A 15,818-nucleotide genomic window follows, 5' to 3' on the forward strand; every position below is an offset into this window, starting at 1 on the left:
ACAATCAGTCAGGTTTTAAGAATTGAGTCACTCCCTCGATTGATCTATTTTTTTTATTAGGGACTGTTTGTTATTTATTTGAGGGGCCGCCGGAGGAGTTTTGAGATCTGTTGACAAAAAAGCCATGACCCTCCCTTCGGCTGCAATAAATTTTTCTGTGACCCTCCAAAATGATTGTGAAAAAATGCATGATCCTCCCCAATAATTTATTGATTTCTGTACTTGTTCATGCTTGGCAAAGATGTTCAGAAGCCATTGTTTTTTATTACAACTATGCAACATCAGACCTCTGCGTAAGTTTACACATCACACTCCTATGGTGGCCATTTCAGTAGATTTACTAACTAACATTGTTGTGAAAACACAATAAAGCCAAACTTCCTGCAGTTACTACTCATCTAACATTAACTAGTGTTCACATGAAATGTAACAATAAAACATTGAGACCATTCAACAGAGCACAGTGGGTATAACAAATTCAACACATTTGGTTGCTATGGACTCGTCATTGGGCTTCCTCAGTCATTGTATATTTTAGCATTATAGATAGCAGCTATTACCTTTACAAGCTGCCGAACATAGACGAAGGGTGAATCAACTCCAGGGTAGGGCTAAGGATTCACACCGTTTTTTATTCCACTTTTCATTAACTTAATTGTTTTTCTAATAAACACTTTAGACTGACGTGATTGGCGCACGTTATTTGCAGCATGCGATTTAAACGCCAAATAGTGGACCAGTCAGAAATTGCATTTTCTTTCAAGCATCCTCGCATTTTGTGCTGCTCTTTAAAAACAATTCATGAGTGCTCTCACATTTAAGACGTAAACACGCCGTCTGTCCCTACAGAATCAAACTTAAAATGCAAAACAAATTATAGAGTTTTTTCCCAAAACCTCCAAGGTGCCACCTGCCATAGCAACAATCTACACCTCCAAGCATAATGCTCCACACATTTTAAAAAAAGGCTATACATTCAGAAAGTAATGTTACTTTTTAAATAAAGCAGGTATAGTGTATGGGTGATTTGGGATGGCAGCCAATAATAATAAATAGCCTTTGCCTTACCTCATATGTTAATGATGTCTTCAAACTTTAATGCTGTTGTTATATTGACTGCAAACTTGAATTTGACGCGTTGTTGTTGTTGTTCTGATCTGTCTTGAAATGTGTGCGTATGTCCATGTTTGTAAATGCTTAAAATGTTGGCTGCCTGCAAGAGTTAATATTAACCTAACTTTACGCTCATTACCCCACGTTTTTTTAAGCGCGTACCAGATATGTGTCGTGTAAAAGCAGCAGGAACAGCTGCCTTTCAGATAGTGATATCTGAATAGTGATAGAAAAATTGAATCTTAATCACATATCACAGAGTCCGTCGCCAGCCTTACACACGCTCTGCCCCTCCCCTATTTTCCTCCGGTGGCCCCTTCCATATATACCGAACGGTCCCTTATTGATGCTGATGCTTTGTACTCCTAGGAAAGCAACAGTTGTAAATGAAGAATCAAGAAAAGAGGGTGGGTTTTAATATGGTACAATTCCTAAAAAACAAAAACAACCAAGTAAAAATTAAATCGTTATGATTGGCGTGGTTTAATTGGGTGCACAACCGTTTTGGTGGAAATTTGATACTGCGGCTCTGCCTCTGGCTCCACAGACGATTCCTTCTGCGCATGCCCTGGCTCCAAACTGATGTTTTTACGTAACATGGCAAGCGCCCATTGTCTGACATTTTTGGCTTCAATTCATAACAATGGAAGAAAGCGACGTCGCGTCATCCATCTTTTTTTACAGTCTATGGAAAATTCCAGCTTACTTATTGCAGCTGGACCTAGAGCAGAGTTATGTCAGCTCACTTACTGATACAGGATGTCAATCGGAAGTCTGCAGCCTCCCTAGGTCACATTTGTAGGCTGCATACCTCATGAAGACCGTCTTATTTCAGAATATTAACAATTATAAAGTTGACTATTATTCTTATTTAATCGTAAATTGTCATAATATGCTTATGACTTGCGAATGTAATACTTAGTTTAGTCAAATAAACAAGATGAAGGATCCTACCTTAGATCCTCATGTGAGGAATGTTTTTATTATTGTGTTTTTTTAGTTTATTTTTAATCATTTATTTACATAATCATCTTAATAATTTTATAATCATTAGTTATCCATATAATTGTTTATCTGATTATTATTTTTATTATTATCAATTTAATTATTATCATTTTTATCATTATATTATTGTTCATTCATTTTTTCATTCATTATTATATTTCTATATTTTATTCATTTATGTTGTCTTTTCATTTGTTTATTAATTTATTCATCATATTTCTATATTTTATTATATTCTTCATTCATTCATTATATTTCTATGTTTCATATGTCTTATTGATTTCATTGTTGTTCATTCTTATAGTTGTCTCAAATTTGTGTTTCATGAGCTGTCCTGTCTGTATAAACAGAGATAGATAAAGAGAATGTTTATGAAAGCTCAAGGTCTATGCACTGTAAAAAATTACTCTGGAGGGTGTTAAATTTAACCCATGAAAATTAGTTATAATTTAATTAAATATATAAGCTAGCAAGTAAAATAAAAAATAATGGGTATATTCTACCTTCACTATCCAATTTTTAACAGTAATAACTGCAATACTAAAAAAATAAGTAACATATACCCCAAAATATTGGCCTTAGCACCGCAAAGTGCGCATGAATCAACATCCAGGCGGGACTCGAGTCACCATTTTTCATATCATATCGGCGGGAGAACTGCGGTTTGTTGACAGGTAAGTTTTTATTTAACTTGTTGATATCATCATGAATGGAAATGTTAAGTTGGTTAACTGTAAAATCTACCAGAAGTTTAGTCATTTGCGTGCTTCTCTGTCTCTGTTGTTGACAGATTGATAGGTTAGAATATGTCAGTCAGGTTAGCTTTGAATGAAACATCGCCCAGTTCTTGCACCTGCGAATACGAATAAAAATCCATATTTATGATTAAAATATTAACTTCCATTATTATTATTTACATGTCTGAATCTCGTGAACAGCGGAGCTGCTCAATATGGGGTTGTGTACACCAAAACTTTTAAACGCGGCTGAAAACGCCTTGAGGACGCCGAATGCCAGCTGTTTTTCGGCTGAGTGCCGGCTTTCTTCAGCTGAGCGCTTTGATAGCTGTGATACTTCAGCTGCGAGCCGGTTGGTTGCTGTGGTAATGTCCCGCCCCTCCTCCACTGTGATTGGGTGGCCGTGTGAGAACTGACATTGACGAGCGGAGCTTTTCTCCCCAAGTTGAATCTCTTTCAACTCTCGACGCTCAGCGCCGAGCGCGGAAAAAACGCCGAGCGCCGGTTTTCAGCGCGGAAAAAAACCCGCTAGCTGCTGGCTTATTTGAAAAACGCCGAGCGCCGGTTTTCAGCGCGGAAAAAAACCCGCTAGCTGCTGGCTTATTTGAAAAACGCCGAGCTTCCATTGGAAACCATTGAAAACATGCGCCGGCCGCGGGCGTAAAAGTTTTGGTGTACACAACCCTGAGTGGTTGAACTTGAGCAAGCCACGTGACGAGAGAGAGCAGCGGACGGTTGATGTACGATACAGACGGGAGGGCGTCGAGCAGACAAACAAACAACGGTAAAGCTGTCGATGCTAGATAATTACTGTTAACGTTTTCTTGCATTTATCTGTTAATATATTGAGTTTTGTTTTAGAAGGGATCCATTTATGAAGCCATTTTATTATTATTATTATCATTTACGGATATATAATTAACGTTGCCTTTCGCTTTTTAATGTCTGTTCAAAAAAGTATTTCGGAGTTCATATGTTATATATGTGACTCGTATATGAAGTTGAATCACTTAAAATTGAATGTAAGTACTTCTTGTTAGTGTTCAATGTTTTATGCACGTGTACTGTGAGTTATAGCATAATATGAAGTTGTATTTTTGCACTTAATAAGTTTTAAATGAAGTTGAAATGTTTGTTTGTATCGATATAGCATGCTCTACTGAGGTAAATGAGATCAGTTTTTCCTCTCATATTATTGTCTTCTTTAAAAGGATACTTCACCGATTTAGCATTCAGCTTTGTATCTGTAGAAACCCGGCAGTATTACTGAATGACCATGTTTCCCTCCCTCATTTCCCCCTGAGAGGAGAGATATCTGCATTTTGGTTCTGCAAAAAAGTCCTCCGATGATGTAATATGACGATTTTTGCATCATCGGAGGACTTTTTTGCAGAACCAAAATGCAGATATCTCTCCTCTCAGGGGGAAATGATGGAGGGAAACATGGTCATTCAGTAATACTGCCGGGTTTCTACAGATACAAAGCTGAATGCTAAATCGGTGAAGTATCCCTTTAATTTTCTAATGATAACGTGAAGAACAGTATTTAGCAATCTTGCTTTTAATGGTTTTTTAACATCTCATGATGAAGACTTTGGTTTATTTTTTATGAAATATGTTCAAGAGTCTTTATGTAAAACTATGATATGTTGTATTTCACTTGAAATGTATTGGGGTTATTTTGTACTTCCAATAATTCGTTTTAAATGTTTACAGAATGTTATTTGGTCAATAAAGCAAGCAATTATGCAATCATGTGTATGACTATTTTCTTATTAAACCCTCTCTGAATAAGTAATATGTAATGTTTCTTAATGGCTAATCATTATTAATAATAATTTAATAGATCTGTGGCTTAATACCAGAAGGGTTAATTTTTTATAAGTAATTAGTTATGAAAAAAATAGGTAGACCTTACCTAATTTTTTTACTTTATCATAGTAATTAAATTTAGGTACTCTTTAATTAAATATATAGGATATAATTTACTCAAACAAAGTGAGTGCAAATTGTTACAACAATTTTTTTGAGTAAATTCTATAGGTTGTTTTTTGCAGTGTGAGATGTTGCTATTAAGCAGTTTTGGTATAACAGTGCATGCTGTATTCATGGGTTTAGATGAGGTTTGAACATTAAGACATATGCAACTGAAACTGTCCATCAATAAAACTCTGTTCCTATTTATCATCATAAACTTCGTCTCATTCATGTCCTGCTTGTGTTCTTTACCTTTGATCGATCAACCTCTTAACTGACAGAAGCTTGTTAAACGAGGACATGTATATTTTCTGACGTGATCTGCAGGGGCGGAGCCAGACATTGTAGACATTGGGGGCTTAGCCCAAATCTAGGGGTTTCAAAGCTTGGTCCCCTATTGATATTTTTTCTCCATTTACGGCAGCTTTATAAACTATTTTTTAATCTAAGTGTTCTCTGTATTGTCCAGTGTTGGGTGTAACTAGTTACTAAGTAATTTGTTACTGAAATTTAATTACTTGAAAAAGTAATGAAAGGGATTACTCTTATTTTTCTTGTAATCGAATTACAGTTACTTCTGATGTAACTAAATACTGTCTATGGACTGTAGAACAATTATGTATACTATAATAAATAGTGGATTTAACATGGTTTTAGTTTACAATTCTCACTATTAACTGGTTGATTATAGCATTAATATTACTGAGATGTTGACTGTTTTTTAGTAGGCCTACTTAAATAGCACATATTAATGCCTGATTCTGCAAAAACCTTATTCTACATCCTTAACCCTCCCCATTTCTACAAATACTTAAAATAAACAACTACTTTAGTATTAATAAGCAGTAGTTGGAGTATATTGAGGCAAAAGTAGTTAATAGTTAATTAATAGAGAGAAATGAACCCTAAAGTGGGACCAGAATAATTTATGTACTTTTATATATTGTTTCTTCGAGCCATTTCAAGCCTATCCTTGTATCATGTACTAAATAGGATTTAGAAAGTAATTAGTAATAATTAAATACTTTTTGGAGAGAGTAATTTGTAAAGTAATTTAATTACATGATTGAAGATGTAATTAGTAACTAGTAATTAATTACTTTTTTGAGTAACTTACCCAACACTGGTATTGTCATTTTGAAACTGCAACATAACAAATTTTGACAATGATACTTTAACTTCTCTTATCCAAAAATAGGCAAACATGTTTGCTGAAGGCTAATCCAGTAACTATAAAGCTACATAAGAATAACAATTTTTGACTTCATTGACAGAACAATTTCTCACCTGCTTATGAAAGCGTTTCTCTCTCTTTCTCTCTTTCTGTCTATCTGTCTGTCTGTGATCTCTCTCCACCCTCCTCTCTTCCTATTTGCACTGACAGTTATCACACATAAGGATATTTTAATGTAAGAGATTGGGGATTCACATTTTATAACTGTCTATCAATGTATTTCTGAGGTAAAATCATTGCGAATTTCAAATGCATATGGACAAACATACCTAACTAACTATATACTTTCTCACCTTCTTACTTCTGACGTCTTTAAAAATATAAATCGTATATCCATCTATAAAAAGTATATATGCAACAATGAGCAAGTTTTTTCAAAGTTTTAATTCACTGTTATTAAATGTACTTAAATACAACCTTACCAATGACCAATGAGGCAGACTAGACCAGAGTACCACAGTAAGTTAGACGTTAGCCATGCAGATATTATATCAGTTGACGCTATTTAACAGTATTTACATCACATAACTATAAATATACACTTACAGTAATAACGAAGGCACTGTAATGATAAAGACACTTTGAAAATGCGTTTACTGTGGGGAGGCTTCAACACGCATCTCTTATTCATTTTCAGTTGAGTGGGGGACCGGAGAGTTAAAGCTGAGTGCCGCCACCTACTGTAGCGTCCTGGATGAATTCATTTTACAGATCTGAAAAGATTCAGGGCTTTTGGCAAAACATTCGGGGCTTGAGTCCCATAAGCCACCCCCCCGCTCCGCCCCTGGCGATCTGTCGTCCAGGGCTGGATCGTAAATATTTTATTTTATCTGGTATGGAGACCTGATCTAACAAAGGCTTAATGACGTATGTAACCTGCACATGCGATCTAAGGAGGCTGCAGCCTTCCATTAACAGCATACACACTCTCCTCATTCACGGATTTACTCACACTCGTTTTTTGTATGTTTCACCTTTTGTCCTTCTAGTTTCTTGTCACAGTGAACCTGAAATTTTTCTACAAATACGTTTTAAAATTTGCATGTCTTTCCTTCACCACTAGCAGCATCCACCATTATCACTCTATTTGTAGAGAGGCAGCAGCGGTGGGCACGCATGGGATGATGGGAATTGTAGTTCCCACGTCGCTTCACTTGGCCGAAAAAAAAACATTACTGATACAGTAATATTTTGATACCAAAATACCGCAAAATTTATAATACCGTTACATCCCTACTATTTATACCACAAAACAACATAGAATAGTGCATAACTGTTTGATTTTGTTTTTGGAGACCTTTAGCTGCAGAAATTACATGTTGTGCCTTTAATTGTGTAATTGACCTATGGCTAAGCCACGCCCCCTCCACTCACTCTGACAAACAATCAACATTCGGTTATAGGCGCTATGGCAGCTGTCACAGTAGGAGACATTTCACAGGAGGAAATTGATGATTTTTGGAGACAGAAAGACTATATATCATCTCGAGGTCACTAAAAGGTCCTTAACTATGCATTGGAGGGTTATATTAATAATTTTATTGTTGAGAAGGTCGATGAAAAGCTTTACAGGTAAACGCGATAAACCGCATCTCGTTGCCATCATGATCAAATTAAATATGTACAGATCTAAGTTGCAAGTTTCCAGGACAAGTCTTTTTACCATCTTTACCAAGAGTACCTCTCTGTTAGTTTGGTGCTACAGTATTTACATGAATCATCAAGCACAACATTGCTATTACAAAAAACATTTGTTATCTCGGTTATTTACGTTAATGAAGCTAAGTGACATGATGCACCACGCAGCTAGGAGCTAACGTTAACGTTTTCTAATGTTAGGCTAACGTTACGGTAGAGATGTTAAAGATAACGTTCAAATACGTTGTTGACTTAGCTTAGAACAGATGTAGACATCCTTGTTTAATTTATCCACGTTTAGTTGGTGTTTTGGTTTACATAACTTAATCCAGAGCAAACACTTAATGTTATCTTGGTTGAGATGTGGCTTGGGAAACGGTAAAAATATACACCGTCGCCCACCTAGTGTTAGAGTTGCATGTACCCCATGCACACCGTTTGACCATTTTAAACTTAAAATGACAAGAAAAAACATATAAAAACTAATGCAAACTGACTAACTGCAATGCATTTCAATGGACGTGGACAAGAATGTCCGAGTGTATTGGCTTAGCTATGCACACTGTGATTGGCTCATTGCATTTAGGGGCGTGGCTTAGTCATAGGTCAATTGTGTGTTTCCAAGAAATGATCTTTAAGGAAATTAATGCATAAAATTGACTTTTGTCTAATTTGATAATATAAGTGTCATATATATATATATATATATATATATACACACACACATATAATTTTAAGTTGTCTTTCTGTTCAGTGTCATTTTACTTTCATTAAACCTTGTAATTATTTGTCTAACCATTTTCAGAGTTTGTTGCGGATCATTCTGATTGGAGATTTCATGATCTGGGAGATTCAATGGATCTGCCCTGTTATGTTGATCCAAGTTTACTGCCTGATAGTCTTAGGGTGGAATGGAGAAGATCAGACTCACAGACTCTTGTTCATCTGTATGAAGATGGAAATATTAGACCAGAGGCTCAACATCAGGATTATCATGGTAGAGCTAATTTCTTCACTGAAGACATTAAACATGGAAACCTCTCACTCAAGTTAAAGGATCTGAGAGAAGAAGATAAAGGGATTTACACATGTACAGTTTACAGTGGACAGAGATCTGTGTTTTCCATCAGCACAAAACTAGTACTTGGTAAGAAAACAGATAAACAAGAAAATTAAACTGAACCTATTGTTGTAGCTTTAATCAGTGCATAGTTTTTTTTTCAGTTGTTTAGTTAAACATAACATTAATTTTGTACATATATTATTAATTTGAGGAATGCCTAGGTTTACTTCAATATTTTGGATATAAATGTTTATCAAATCTTGACAAACTATTGTCGGAAAAGTCTAAGCCTCTAGAATACAGATATCATCAGTGTTTTATAATATAAATTATGTAGGGAGAGTAAGTGATTATTAATGTATGAAAAGAGTGTGCCTCAAAACATTGATAATCCTGCTGTCACTGTTCCTCCAGCGGGACACCTACTATTGCTTCAGTGTTTTGCATATGAATTCTTATCTAATCATGACAAACTATATATCATTTGAAAGCTCTAAGATTGTAGTTTTCATTTATCATCATTATTTTGGGAAGAGACTGACAAGTCATTTTCTAAAGCAAGGTGTTTTTATATATGAAGACATCTAAAACATTCTGGTAGGGTTTTGGGCCCATAGGTGGGACCACTTTGTTTTAAAATATTTATAACACTAATACCCTAGTCTAAACATAAATATTTTACCAAACTATATATCACTTGAAAGCTCTAAGAGTGTAGTTTTCATATATCATCACCATTTTAGGGATAAAATGATGTTGTAAGAGTCAGTTAGTAAAAGGACACAGGCTCACAGGTAGGCCCAATTTGTTATTAATTTTTTTTATTCATCTGATGATAGAAATAATGTAGTGACCGTTTTTTGTTACATACCCCCCCCCCATAGGAATGCATATTAATTGTATATATTCATGACACTATATCCTAGTATAAATCTACAAAAATGTTGACAAACTAAATATCATTGGGAAGCTCTAAGAATGTAGTTTTCATATTTCAAAACCTTTTTGCATAAATAAAAATGCATGTACAGTAATTTATAAATTTGTGACATGAGTATGCAGCAAACTGTTCACACCTAGTGGCCTTGGTTGGTAAAACCACTAAAAGTGTGAGACAGATCTCATTTTTGTGATTTTAACTTAAAATTTGGATCACTACTACTTATGGCTTCATGTTTACATTATTACGCTGTGAAATATTTACATTTTTATAATTTTATTTATAAAGTTAATATGTTATTGCATTTTTTATTTATTAAAATAAATTTAAACTGCTATAACAATTTTATTACAAGATTCGGCTTCTAGACCAAAAAAATGCCAGAGTTATATTAATTTGAATGTGCACGTTAACTACCCCCCAACACTTAAAAGGGTGGGGTGACAGTTAACAGGTTAAGTTTGACCCCAGGTTTAAATCAACTGTGAGATTTAGTAGAGAATAAACCAAATGGCAGATTTCCTGCAGTCAGACAAACAATAACGGCAAACAAAAATCTGAATTTTATACCTGGCTGAGAATTGTATACATGCTTATTCATTAACTAATATGAGGTGTCTTTGCCACAACAGTTACTTCACATCTAAAATAAAATGTATCTTTATTTTCAGTTTTTTATATAAATGAAGATTTTGTTGCTCTGGGAGATTCAGTGGTCCTGCCGTGTTCCATTGATAAAGAGTTAATAAAGAAAAATCTGAAGGTGGAATGGAGAAGATCAGACTTAGAGACTCTTGTTCATCTGTATGAAGATGGAAATATTAAACCAGAGGCTCAGCATCAGGATTATCATAAAAGAGCTAATTTCTCCAAGGAGAAGATTAAAAATGGAGACTTCTCCCTTCAGTTGAAGAAAGTGAGAGCTGAAGATAAAGGAGAATACACATGTAAAGTTTACAGTGAGGACGATTCAACATTGTCATTCAACAGCATTTTAGAGCTGGGTAAGTGAATAATAAAATAAAATTAAATTAAATAAAATTAAATTGAATATACATTCAGCGCTGCACAGATCTACATATGACATCAAAGTACTAAATAAAAGTTTACCAGTAAATATCAATGATTGCTAGCAGCAGCACAATTTCAGTTTCTGGATTGGGTGTAAAAAGGTGTGAAAGTATGCCTTTGCAAAGCCAGTGATCGTACTGCAAGGAGAGCATAACTTTTCCTAGGCTAGTTTGGTTTGGGTTTGCATTTGCAAACGTATTCATTTATCAGATGATTAAACTAAGCAGTGTTGGAAACTTTTTTCAGCGAAGACCAGGACATTTTCTTGAGCTGTAGTCTTTATTGCAGAAAGTGATCTTTAAATCAGAGCTTACCACTCAGGCACTGCAGATGTCAAGTCTGGCATTAGTTAAATTTATACCTTTGTATCGATTGTACGCTGCAGTCTACACAGATGTGAACCCTATGCCATATAATGACATGCACCTCTCCCAAAATGTCAAACAAGCCTGTTATATCAGTCACTGGTTAGATTAGCACAGCAGTCATCCCAAGTCCCACATGGGACAAATAGGCCAGTGTGGCCAGGCCACTTGAGTCCCTGTGCCATCTTACTTCTCAAAATAGTATTGAACTTGATTATTAAAAAAACTGTTGCAAATTAATTTGGTTATACCATGAATACTGGTTAAAATTAAGGTTATAATTCATAATTAAGGTTCCATTTCGCATTAATGCAATTATCTAATCAAACAATCACATGGCAGTTGCTTTAATGCATTTAGGGGTGGTCCTGGTCAAGACAACCTCCTGAACTCCAAACTGAATGTCAGAAAGGGAAAGAAAGGTGATTTAAGCAACTTTGAGCGTGGCATGGTTGTTGGTGCCAGACGGGCCGGTCTGAGTATTTCACAATCTGCTCAGTTACTGGGATTTTCATGCACAACCATTTCTAGGGTTTACAGAGAATGGTGTGAAAAGGGAAAAACATCCAGTATGCGGCAGTCCTGTGGGCGAAAATGCCTTGTTGATGCTAGAGGTCAGAGGAGAATGAGATGACTGATTCAAGCTGATAGAAGAGCAACTTTGAGTGAAATAACCACTCTTTACAACCGAGGTATGCAGCAAAGCATTTGTGAAGCCACAACACGCACAACCTTGGGGCGGATGTGCTGTAACAGCAGAAGACCCCACCGGGTACCACTCATCTCCACTACAAATTGGAAAAAGAGGCTACAATTTGCACAAGCTCACCAAAATTGGACAGTTGAAGACTGGAAAAATGTTGAGTCTCGATTTCTGTTAAGACATTCAGATGGTAGAGTCAGAATTTGGCAAAAACAGAATGAGAACATGGATCCATCATGCCTTGTTATCACTGTGCAGGCTGGTGGTGGTGGTGTAATGGTGTGGGGGATGTTTTCTTGGCACACTTTAGGCCCCCCTAGTGCCAATAGGGCATTGTTTAAATGCCACAGCCTACCTGAGCATTGTTTCTGACCATGTCCATCCCTTTATGACCACCATGTACCCATCCTCTGATGGCTACGTCCAGCAGGATAATGCACCATGTCACAAAGCTCGAAATATATATATATGCAGTGCTAACATAGTCAGCCAGTTACATACACTCTGCTAATACATTTGAACAACACAAAGTTCTTGAAGCTATTCCCAGTGTTTTGTCTGCACTGAAAGTTGCTGTCACATTCGGGGCCTCCATCGCCATGTGTGAGAACTAATTCTATGGACCACCGATAACCCATGAAACCACACTTTTACATCTTAGCTTGTGCATCTTGCATTTGATTTGAGTGAGACCCTACGGAGAAATTTCATGAAACATAGGGCTCTATCTTACACCCGGCGCAATGCGGCGCAATGCAGCGCAATGCGCTACGCAAGTGTCTTTCGCTAGTTTCCACCCTAATTTTCATGTTTAGTGCCGCGTTTTTTAAATAGCAAATGCATTTGCACCCCCTTTTGCGCCCATGGGCGTTCTGGTCTGAAAACGAGGTGTGTTCAGGCGCATTGTTGGCGCGTTGCTATTTTGAGGCAACTAAAATAGACTACGCCATTGACCAACAAAAACCTGGTCTAAAGTCTAAAGTCAATGGCGCAATGTGTTTTATGTTATTTAAAGATCGCATTTGTAATATGCGCCTATAAACGGGACGACAACGCGGGTTTGCTTATCACAAAGTACATGAATGCACAGCAGCACAAAAATGCTTTTAAATATGAAAGATTAAAGGATTGAATGTAAAAGATTATTATTGAGTCTTTTGGACATAAATGAGGACTAATTATGAGACGTTAGAAGGCAAGGCAAGGCAAGGCAAGGCAAGGCAAGTTTATTTGTATAGCACATTTCATACACAGAGGTCATTCAAAGTGCTTTACACAGAAATGAGAAAACAATATATAAAAATAAGATTTACAAAGATACATGAGAATTTAAAATAACAATTAAAGAAAATAAATGTGATTTTAATAAAACAGTTTAAAATGTTAAAAAGAATAAAACAGATGTAAAAGTGGCTTGAGTTAAAAGTGCAGTCAGTGTGAAGCAGCACAGTGCTCATACAGTAAATGCAGAGTTCAAACACAATACAACTTTCACAGAAATGTCACAAAAAATAACAACAATATATCAACAATGCAAATCACATTAAGACGTCACTTCTTCTTTCCAGTATTCGTGGACCTTTCATCCACGGGCTGCTTTACACCCCCTTCGGCTACAACCGAGTCGGTATTTTATAATACCTAATGTATTAAAGGAATCCTCAACCTTTTTAATTAATTCTGTTAACTTACACCGCCATTAACAGTATTTGTGGACCTTTCATCCAAGAGCCTTTCACTCCTTTCGGCTACAACCGAGTTGGTATTTTATAATACCTAATGTATTAAAGGAATCCTCAACCTTTTTAATTAATTCTGTTAACTTACACCGCCATTAACAGTATTTATGGACCTTTCATCCAAGAGCCTTTCACTCCTTTCGGCTACAACCGAGTTGGTATTTTATAATACCTAATGTATTAAAGGAATCCTCAACCTTTTTAATTAATTCTGTTAACTTACACCGCCATTAAAGGGATAGTTCGGGCAAAAATGATATTAAACCCATGATTTACTCACCCTCAAGTCGTTCGAGATGCATATGGCAATCATTCTTCAGACGAACACATTTTAAGTTATTTTAGAAAATGTTTTAGATCTTTCAGTGGATATAATGTGAGGTTATGGGGTCCACACCCGTCAAGTCCAAATAAAGTGCATGAATCCTTTACAAAATTCATCCATCCGGCTCCGGAGTGATAAACGAAGCCTTCTGCAGGTAATCCGTGCGGTTTTGTCGTAAAAATACACATATTTAAAATTTTATAATTTAAAATAACTGGCTTCCGGTAACGGTACACGCGCGTTCACAGGAGATGGATGCCGGCGAATGACGTATGACGCAGGGTACGAAACGTGGTGACGTAGAACGTCCGCGACAGCGCAGCCAGAGAGCAGAGGTAAACAAAACTCCATTCAGGATTTCCGCGATCTAACAAACGTGCATTTAATCGAAAATGCCGATGATTTTGATATTAGAGAAGAAGATATTGAGTTTTTTACACAGCCATATCTGTTTGAACCTGAGTACAGCGATGAAGAACTCAGGAATATGGAGGAGGCTGCATTAGCAGTGGCACAATTAACAGCTGCGAATAGACAAAGAGTCGGAGAGACGTGGTGGTGCTCATGCAGAATATGCGAGGCCATGGCAACAGAGGTTGAGAGTGTTTGCTGCCTAGAATGGAACACTGAAATGCCACCTTTGGAAGCAATTGATACCGCTGTTGAGATGACCTCGTCCAGCTGCGTTACAGAAGATACTGGCTTTCCGCCTTTGTTGTGCCAAAGTGTTCTTGAGGTTATCTTCCGTTTACCTCGCATAAACTGGAGACGTCGTCCAAGGCCTGAAGGACCCGGAGGCAGACTAACGGTGGAGTAAGTGTAGTTTTTAGTAAGTAATATGATATTACATGAGCGACAGATCTATTTTATTCACAAATTGCATTTTTTTTTACAGTCAACTTCGTCTGGTAGCATACAGAGTTGTGCTTGAATGGATGCTGAAGGGGGAAAAACTTGGAAAAGGAAACCGCAAGGTTCTTCCCTCCTGTGTTGTTCTTGCCATAAGGGAAAAATACCCATCCCAGTCTGGATCCTATGTGGGTTTCAGAGAAGCAGATGATGCCTTTGCCGTGATGTAGTGTACAAGTCTGCTACCTACTACATTATCATATATATATATATATACACACAAACATAGACTCACATTTTATATACTGTATATATTTAATATACCTTTTTTTAAATGTTTAATTCAACAAATACATTGATTCAAACACTTTTACTTTACTGATAAAGATTTGTTTATTTGTTTATTTTTTTATTTTTTTATAAAAATTGTAAAAATTTTGAGTATTGTGTTTCAAGTTCTTAAATAAATAATAACACAAACTTTTTAAATAAAGTAACATTATAATTTTTTTATTTCTAAACAGTGTTGCTATTGTCACATCAATGCTTTTACTTCAAGGCAACAGTTCTCTAACATGACATAAAAACAAGAAAACAATGAAATGTTAGATAAAAATAACGTAAAACTAAAAAAGAAAATGAGCAGTGACCAATAATACTTTCATCAAAGTGACAGTAAGGCATAAGAGTCTATATAAAGCATTGTGCATATGCTTTACGTATAAAATCTTGACTCATGCATTGAAATAGCAGCGTCTTTGGCAAGTTTTGGCACAATATTGTTCCCAGTAAGGCACAAGAGTCTATGTAAATATTGTGCAGATGCTTTACTTAGAAAACCTGGACTGGTGCATTGAAATAGCAGCGTCTTTGGCAAGTTTTGGCACAATATTGTCCCCAGTAAGGCACAAGAGTCTATGTAAATATTGTGCAGATGCTTTACTTAGAAAACCTGGACTGGTGCATTGAAATAGCAGCCTCTTTGTCAGGTTTTGGCTTTGTTGCAATATTTGCAGGTAATGTGGGAATAGTACGATCAGATGACTCGTCTGGAACTGC

The 15,818-nt window shown here is 36.2% G+C and overlaps 1 protein-coding gene across 1 annotated transcript in view; it reads left to right on the top strand.

Moving 5' to 3' along the window:
- Positions 1–15,818, top strand: part of LOC135734286 (uncharacterized) — a 199,744-nt gene that overhangs the window by 14,671 nt on the left and 169,255 nt on the right. The window contains exons 5-6 of the mRNA XM_065253215.2: positions 8,510–8,851; positions 10,379–10,711. Coding sequence (XP_065109287.1) covers positions 8,510–8,851; positions 10,379–10,711 — 675 coding nt within the window. The remainder of the gene's footprint in view (positions 1–8,509; positions 8,852–10,378; positions 10,712–15,818) is intronic.

The sequence above is a fragment of the Paramisgurnus dabryanus genome, chromosome 3 (assembly GCF_030506205.2).
Source record: "Paramisgurnus dabryanus chromosome 3, PD_genome_1.1, whole genome shotgun sequence".
Lineage (NCBI taxonomy): Eukaryota > Metazoa > Chordata > Actinopteri > Cypriniformes > Cobitidae > Paramisgurnus > Paramisgurnus dabryanus.